This window comes from Apiospora hydei (assembly GCF_038363865.1).
Source record: "Apiospora hydei strain CBS 114990 chromosome Unknown utg000006l_segment0_segment0, whole genome shotgun sequence".
Taxonomy (NCBI): Eukaryota; Fungi; Ascomycota; class Sordariomycetes; order Amphisphaeriales; family Apiosporaceae; genus Apiospora; species Apiospora hydei.
Genome location: NW_027117365.1, coordinates 3,762,635 through 3,771,312, shown reverse-complemented (window position 1 = coordinate 3,771,312; position 8,678 = coordinate 3,762,635). Strand labels below are relative to the sequence as shown.

The 8,678-nt window shown below is 52.6% G+C and overlaps 2 protein-coding genes across 2 annotated transcripts; both read right to left on the bottom strand.

The window, feature by feature from the left end:
- Window positions 1-582: 582 nt before the first annotated feature.
- PG997_008408 (Transmembrane protein) lies at window positions 583-2,306 on the bottom strand (the record flags this gene model as incomplete). The annotated part of the gene is made up of 3 exons (XM_066812723.1): window positions 583-1,437; window positions 1,497-2,074; window positions 2,264-2,306. The coding sequence occupies 3 exons, from the start codon at window positions 2,304-2,306 to the stop codon at window positions 583-585; spliced, it is 1,476 nt and encodes a 491-aa protein (XP_066668065.1).
- Window positions 2,307-6,600: 4,294 nt separating this feature from the next.
- Window positions 6,601-8,098, bottom strand: PG997_008407 (Carbohydrate-binding WSC; the record flags this gene model as incomplete). Its single annotated transcript, XM_066812722.1, is given in 4 exon segments — window positions 6,601-7,197; window positions 7,631-7,792; window positions 7,812-7,900; window positions 7,969-8,098. 4 exon segments carry the CDS (start codon window positions 8,096-8,098, stop codon window positions 6,601-6,603), a joined length of 978 nt encoding a protein of 325 aa, XP_066668064.1.
- Between the last annotated feature and the right edge of the window lie 580 nt (window positions 8,099-8,678).

Here is an 8,678-nt window from a genome sequence, read left to right as displayed (position 1 = left end):
ATCTCAGCAAAGCAGATTTCGAGTCCGAAATCACAAGCGGTCACGTAGTTCGAATAAGGCACTTCACAATAGAGACTAGTGGAAACATATTAAAGTATAGTGAATCGTATGTGGTGGTATATTGCTTTTAAAAGTGTCCTGGACGCCGAACTGAAGAGATTTAAACCAGCCAGCCAGCAAATCATTGGGTGGTATCTCGATGCAAAATAAGAGAAGCAAAAAAATAAACAAGAAAAGAAAAAAAGAAAAAAGAACACCATATTACTTCAACAAGTGAATAGGGGCTACATGGTATCGTTACAGCTTCGTCAAGGACGGCGGGTATGCTTTATCGTATTTACTTTTCCTGCCCCCCTTCTTCTTGTTAATTAGAATGCGCCTCCCGGGCCGCCCGGGCCGCCCGGTGGCGGCGGTGGCCCTCGGTCACCCCATAACGCATTCCCAACTTTCATCTGTGTTGATGTCCGATTCGGCCTGCTGAAACTACCATTCCGGTGCTGCCGTTGATAGTACTGCCGTTCGCTCTCTCTATAAGGAGTGCCACTCTGCTGCGGGCGCATAGCTTCGCCCAGATCGCCGTTATCACCGGGATACGGCTGATAGGGCCTGACGGCCGAATTCGGTGGTGCCGTTAATGGTCCGTCGTAATACCCGGCGGTATACGGATCTCGGTAAGGGGGGGCTAGCATCACTTTCTCGTCGAGGCGGCGACCCGGATATGCCTTGAGCGTTGTCGATCAAGGCAGCATTCTCCTCGGGAATCCCTGTCAAATGCTGTTCACCGGGCATTCCAAATTGGCTCCGACGGAATTCAGTGGCTATTGGCAGGTGGTCGGTGCTTTTGGTTCCTGGGGCATTTCCATAAGGCTTCATGGGATAACTCGTGTCGATACCCTCCGAGTTGACCTTGGTTGAGTAGCTGGCGTCATCGTGGCGCTTCTTAACGCCTACGAAGAGCCAACGGATGCCACGGCCAAACGATTTGATCACGTCCCAAAGGTTGAGGGCGTCCAATATAGCCAGGAGACCTAGGGGGCCTCCTTTGTTGGCGCCGCGTTCATTTTCTCGGATTCCCAAACCCAGGGCTGGGTCAGAGGGTGGGTAGTATGATGCTTTGGCGCCCGGAACATATGGCTGGTAGGGGAAGGCCCAAATATGCAGGATGGCAAAGACAGCCATCTCGAAGCAGAGGAGAAGGGATGGAATCCCGACCTTGAGGTCAGGGTATGCCAGAACCTCGTTAGGCTGTATGATGCCCAACGTGGACGTACCCACTGAGATGGCGGTGGTTTGCCAGAAAGACAGGAAAATGACCAGTTTGATGGCCAGAACCTTCAAGAAAGGCTTGTGCTCGGCAAGGGGTTCCTTCATTTGGATGTAGAATTGAATGAGACAGTACATCGCAATAGTAACAGCCAGCGACTCAAGGACGAGGACCTATGATATCATGGTTAGAGGCGTATACTTGTGGTGGCTCAGAAGGACGAAAGACTTACCCAGATATGAGCAAATACCGGATTGTTCGAGGTTTCGCAATATCGGTCATAATACTCGGTAACCACGGCGGTGATGGTCATGGCCACACGGATGAAGCAGTAATGATATACGCCAATCCAGACGATGTTGAACCACGTCAGTCCGCTCTTGGGGGTCCTCCAGGCGCCACGATCGCCGCCGCAACATTTGGCGAACCAGGTGACGGGCCAGACCCATTCCTTCATGGGGGACATGTGGCGAAAGTACTCCTTTTGGTCGTGCAAGTCGGGGGCGACATAATGGCACATGAGGGCAAAGAAGGAGGATATGGCGAAGGCTTCATAGCAGTCGCTGATAACCTGGTAGTAGACGGCATGCCAGTACTTCCAGATGCATAGGAAGGCCGAGACGGAATAGATGGGGATCATGAACAGAATGCGAATGATTTGTTTCTGCTCTTGTGGCTTGGTGTAGTTGAGGGCATGCATCCATACCAGGTAGAAGCTCGTGAGGATTGCAATGACAGCACAGCCGCCTCCCACTATGATGGCCAGCCGGTGGAAGGTGAAGCCGGCGACGAGTTCTACTTCGGAACCGACTATACAGAAGAAAGACAAGAGTTGGTGGTCAGCATTCAGGTTCGTGTGTTCCGCATTGGACCATCTTGGCGGTTTGGGGGCGCATGCAGGACAAGACGGGATGATCGAGGCTTATTTGGAGCCAAGAATGCTCTGGTTGGGCGGCCAGGTTCGTCCACATCTAATCAATCAGGTCGACGACGACTTACCTCGCAGTTCCTCCAGCGTGGTATTACATGTTAAATTCATCATATTTGCCGCTTGCCTGGTCGTACCGGCGTCATTCGGGCCCTTGTTCGCGTCTTCGCTCGTTGCCTCCAAAGAACCATTCAGGTCCAGCCGCGCCTGCTGGGTAAAGAAAGGTATTTATTCCGTGTTTTGTCGAGTCGCGGGTTCCGTTCCTGAAAGCTTGGCACCAGATCGCAGCGCTCGCGCTTGCCACCGAATCCCTCTCAGCCTGCGATGTTTCGTGTCGGATCCTTCTGTCGATGGTCGGAAATCGGGCGAAAGATTGATTGCGATAGGATGCAGGAAGGGTCCTGCTAGGAACTACGAGTTGACGTGGGCGGTTGGTAGTAATGACTGGAGACGGCGGGAAAAGGCAGGTGTCAGGTCGGGATTCAGCTACGAGAAAAGTTGGCTGTCGCTACGACGCTGCGAAACGAAGGAGGGCTCTTCATAAAACAGATTGTGCCAAGAGGTAGAAACAGAGCTAGTCGGGCCCGGATGCTATATACGTGACTGCCAATAAGGCGGGATTGGGATGAGTACGGTCGACGGATGCGATCAATTTGATCGGTGGTTTGCCATGCAAGATCAAACTCTGGCTCGCACAAAGAAGTGGCAGTGCTGGAATGACGGTGTGTGCGTGTGCGTGATGTGTACTCGCTCTTGCATCACCATCTCGAAGCAAGCAGGCAAACCCGTGGTTCTTTTTTTTCGGGAGGAGCAGCAGTGGCAGTATGTAGGAAGTAGTGCTGGCTGGCAGAAGTGCAAACGGAAGTGTGCAAAGTGCTGGGCAGCCTGGGCGGGTGAGACGCAAGAGGCGCAGCTTTGTGCGACGCGCCCCTACGAATCAGGCCGAGATTGCAGGGTAGCACCTGTAACAGCAGCCAGCGAAGAGGGGCAGAAGAGGGCCCCGGGGGTGGGGGGGGTCAGGAAGGGCCAGAAAGGGCCAGGAAGGGCCAGGAAGGGCCAGGAAGGGGCCAAGGAGGGCCAGAGAAGGGCCCCTTCTTAAGGCCGACAGCGAACCAAACCGCCGGAGTCGTCGGGGCACTTAAGGCTGAGTGGCCTGGTTGCATGAAATGAAATGCAGCTGGGCAGCCTAGAAAGCCTAGAGAGCCTAGCAGCAGCAGCCTAGCAGCAGCCTAACAGCGACCCCCAAAGCCCCCCACTCGCAGCGGCTTCAGGGTATCCATGTGGAATCCGGCATCACATCATGTCCATCAATGCAACTGCCCATCTGATCTGATGGATGTTTAGAATGCCTGGTGTATATATATGGCACGCCAACATCCATCCCCAGTCCTGACCGCTCAATTTATCTAATCGTCTCTGGTCTGAATAAACTTTTAGAGTTAACTCGGACGGGCAGGTCTCCCCCGCTGTCTGTGTACTTGCCGTAACTATATCTATCCGCCCGCCATGCTCACGATCCGTCAAAGCTGGAGCATGGGACCGGACGGACTATGTTCGGATATGAGATGCAACGACCCATAGAAGCATGCACCGAGGTCGCCAAGGAACTCATTATCGGACGACAACAATCTCGTTTCTGCCGCCACGAGCGAGGCATACTCAATATTGCCCGCCTAGACTACAAGTCCAGCGGCGAACCAATTCTACCCCTCAACATTACGGATCCTCGACACCGCCCGACGATAGCCAAGAGAATACGGTGTTGCGAACTTGCACCGTTCCTGGTCCCCCATGTCCGCTGCCTCTTTCTCTGAGCACAGGGGAGGGAGAGAGAGAGAGAGCAGCAGCAGCAGCAGCAGCAGGGCCTGATTCACACAGCTTGACACGAGGTCGTCGGGGTCTGAGACATGCAGTTGCTCACTACAGTATACCAGCAAGGCTTACTTCCCAGGACGAGTAAACCAGCATCGGCCATGGGACGGGACTGAGAATGGCGGTGGGCCAGGTTAAATCAACTCAACGAAGGTCGCTGTGCACCTATTCTCCACGGGCCTCACCCATAGCAAGCATACCATTTGGGAGGGCTTGAAGGCCAACTTGCCCTGGCACAAGTATTCGAGTCATTCGAGATGAGAATTAGCTAGGGCCCTGCACTGGGGTAAGGGGGAGCGAACAGAATGTTGCGTCCGCCTGCATCCGCATGGCAGGACTGACCTGCTTGCTTCGTGGGTGAGACAACCGAGTCAAGGTAAAGTCAGGGGTACAGAAGTAAGACGGTCCCAGCTGCAGACTATTTTGGATATCTTTTTTCTCGCAGGCAGGAGGATGTGGTGCGGATAATGCTGCATGAACTACAAAAGCAAGCTCTCGTCCCATCCTTTTCTCCTTTGGGATGAGACGAACAGCCGGGATCGACTATCAACTATCAACTAACAAGAAAGGTAGAAGGGGGAGAAGCAAATCCATAACCGTCCCTTTGGCTCCTGCCGCCAACGTCACTATGGGTGAGAGCTCCGTCACGGGGCGTGCCGTCTCCGGAAGCCTGACAGGGCCGGTAAGAGGGTAACCTTTTGGATGGCCGCATCTAGCTCGCTGAACATCCAATGCCAGAACTTGGAAGCCCATGAACAACTACGAATGGATCAGGCTTGTCACATGGTAGCACTTTCCGGTAGCACCGCAGCAGCCACGGGCTACGCCAATGGCGCAGTTCCCGAAAGCCAATCGATCCCCGGCCACCGCAGCTCGGGCTTCGCCAATAAGCCATCTCCAAAGGGTAAGACCAAAGTAAACGGCAGTGCCAGCCACTTGCATCATAACCGGCACTTCCATGACGCATCAGCAGCCTGCTGCTTCCCGGAACAATACGTTGGATATTCGTTGATGCAATCCGCAAGCCCAAAGACAACACCCGGCAGCTCGGGGGTATCGAGGGGGTTGAAAGCATCGTGGCACGTGAATTCTGCCTTACCTAGGCGTTGTATAAAGTCCGAACACCCGAGTCATCGGTAATGAGCCCCGCACGCCGCCGGAGATGGGCAACGAGGGAAAACCCGCTCGTCGTACCTTGCGAGTCCATAATATTGAGTGTACCCCCCCTCCCTCCTAGTCCTAGATATTCGCCGGCCTAGTAGCCGCGCCCCAAGCCCTTAGTTGCAGCTGCAAAGCTGCAAAAAGGGGAGATTTCTTGGAGATTAGCTACGGAGACAAAAGCAGCTGCTAGAACTCTAGCGCGTCAAGTAGAAACTGAGCCGCGCCGAAAGGCTCCTCGGCCAGCAGGCTTCCCGCTCCTAGTACACCGTGTACAGCACCTAACTATGCAACCAGGTATGCAGTATTATGGTAGCTATTTGCCTCTGCAGATTACCATAAAATTGTGCATCGACATTTGCGATTGGCCATCTAGCTAGCTCCCTCAGTCCAATAATTTTTTGGTATTTCGCTAATTGCTTGCCAAGTACGGCCAAGCGCTTGCTGTTTGCTGCCAGAAGGAATGTGCCAGCCACGACGCAAGGTCTGGCGCGTATCCTAATTTTAAATACACCGTCTTTAACACCGATCAGCACAACAGCTCTGTATGTGCATCTAGGGCATTTCGCGCAGACAATAACGCAAGCTGTACGTACGGAGTAGCATGTGGACAATCTGCCTGTATAATCCACCCTATAGACATCGAATAGTGAAAACATTGCCGTGGCAGCTTGTACCCCTGTGCTAAATGGTGACATACGTTCGCTATTCGGGCTCTCAAGTAACCTAAAATTTCACTCGAGACCAAAAGTCAATGGATGTAGTCAATTGTTGTTGAGACTACCTTGCTTCTTTATTAGAATACTCCAGAGTAGAGCGTCAAGATCATGTAACATGATCAAATCGCTATCGTGGTCCGCAAGGATGCCACACCCTTATGTACATGCCACACAATCTGCGAAAAACAGCCAAGACACATCATACTTTGCCCCGACTGGGCCTTCTGTGATCTCGTCCAAGCTTCTCGAGCTCCAAGGGCCGCACCTGATATCGGGCATATAAAGTTCGACAGCTTTCTGATGCTGCTCGTGTACCAGCATCGCGTGACTGAAGCCGTTGCCGCCATGGCCGCGTGAGTGGTTCATGTAACCTGTCGTCCAGACGTAGTAATATAGAAGATTAGAAGTCCGCATTCGTACAGTCCCCCATCTTCGCCGGTGGAACAGTGAATTGTATGATTTACTGGCCATGGCTCGCCACGTTTGTACGTCTGAACCCCCTTCTTTGTCCGGGAAATCCCCAATCTCCGTAGAACGCCGTCCCTGGTATCTCAAAAATAAAATGCAAATGCAGGTGACCCAAATCTGGACCCGTCCGAATATGTCGTGTGCGTCATCAATAATCCCTTTTTCTGAACCCGGCCTTGGCTTAAACATAATCATGTTCCTCCCGGATGATCACCATCTGTGGGATCCGGGTTCGTTGTCCTGAGTACTCTTCTGGAGTAGTCCCGGTCGTCTCGGAGGGTATTGATGCTTTCGTGACTCTTGTTGTCGAAGCGACCATAGATGTTTGTGGCGTAAGGGTCCATGCGGGGATCATGAGGCATGAGTCGACTATTTCGTCGGTTCATCGAGTCACCGTCCCAAGTCGATGCCATCTCAGTTCTCGGTGTGCTCATCATGCCGGCTGAGCTACCTCGCACGCTGTTCTGTCGCTCTAGTAGGGCCTGGTTCTGGGCACGTCGTTTCCGTCGAAGCAAGAAGAAAGCCCCGATCGCTCCTATGATAACGAGAAATCCTATGACACCGACTGCCACGCCAACGGCCGCACCGGTCGACATGCCTTTAGAAGAGCCGGGGTCCACCTTGGGTGTCTCCTTGGTATTCGCACTCGTCGATACTGGTGGCGGATACACAGTTACAGTTGCGACGCTGACACTTCCATCCTTCGTCACGGTGGAAACCAACATGCTTGGCGACGGTTTCGGTAGCGGCTCTTCAGTTTTCGGATCAGGTGAAGGATCAGCTGAGGGCTGCGAGTGTTATGTTAGTCCAGTGCTCATGGTATGCACAATATCTATCTCCTGACAAATGAAATCGGAGGTGGCCCTGGGATGGGTCATTAAGAAAAATATTTGGTTGCGTACAGCCTGCTTGGTAGTGACAGTGGTGAATACAGGTGCAGGAGCATCATGAGTAGTAGGACTGAGGGTAACAGTATTCTGTATGGTCTCAGTTATGGTGCCCTGACATCTCACACTGTTAAGTAAGGGAACCTCCAAAAGGTCGATGTTGCCAGGAATGCACACAACGCAGTCGAAGAAGCAGAAGACACATCGACACCACATCTGCCCGCGCTTGGTACACCAGGAAAACTGCACATGACCCCCGCAGGAAAGCAACACAAAAAACAGAAATAACGAGAAATAGAAACGCAGCAAGCAAGCATGTGCTGGGAAAACTTACCTGGGCAGTTGTCGTCTGAGGCGGCGACGGTTTGTTGGCTCCTTGGGTCCCAGAAGGGTCTTTGCCGAGCATCATGTACCCCCACAGGCCATCGCCTCCGCACGTATCATCGGGATACCCAGAGCATTTTTGTTGCATTTTGTTGTTGAGACCTGGACATCTCTAGCCGGTTGGATATCACTACACCAGCAGTTATTATCCTGTATAATGGCGAAGGCCGTTCCCGCTTGGGTACATTGGTCTCGGCAAAGACCGTCAGACTGGTAAATACTGCTGGCTTTGAGATAAGGGTCAGCACGAATAAGCCAAGCTGTGTTGTGAGCGGGTAAGATACTTACTTGCACTGTCTGAAGCAGTGTTGATGCTAGCGCAATATGTCATGGGAATTGAAGCTCCCATGGCCATATTCACCAGAGCCAGTAGAGTGACCAGAGTCAGTAAAGACCCGGTCGGTTGAGTAGAAACCATGATTGGAGATCTCAATAGATTCAACCTGCTGAAATTGTGGTAAGCGCGGGTCCGGCTGATGAACGGCGAGCAAAACCCGATGCCCGGGTGGCAGAAATGCGGTTTGACTTCAATGTCAGGGCCGGGAAGCGACTATTGATAGTCGACCAGGTCCTGGTCAACTGGGGAAATGCGTGCATGGGCCAGGCAGCCCGAGTAATGCCTTACTTACAATCTAGGATTTCCAACCAAATAACGGATAGGAGGCAGTCGTAATATACCACGAGAAATTCACAGGTAGCAAGGGCTGCAATTCCTGTCCATGACAATGTGTCTGTTCTGTGGCGGAGTATTGAATTGCACCACCAACAGCTCCAGGTGTGATGGAGCTGGCGTCGTCCAGTACGGCTGCTGTGTCCGTAAGCTGGAAGAAGAGACCGGAGACCTGACTGGCAGTGTCCTTCTGTTTAACGAGGGAAGAATGGACAGATGGACGGTCAAGATATCGACAGACAGCTGAGGTCTGGTTAGGAGGGAGAGGAAGAGAAGTGATCGCTACTAGTAGGGAAGGGAAAAAGAGAAATCGGAGGGCTAGTAGAAA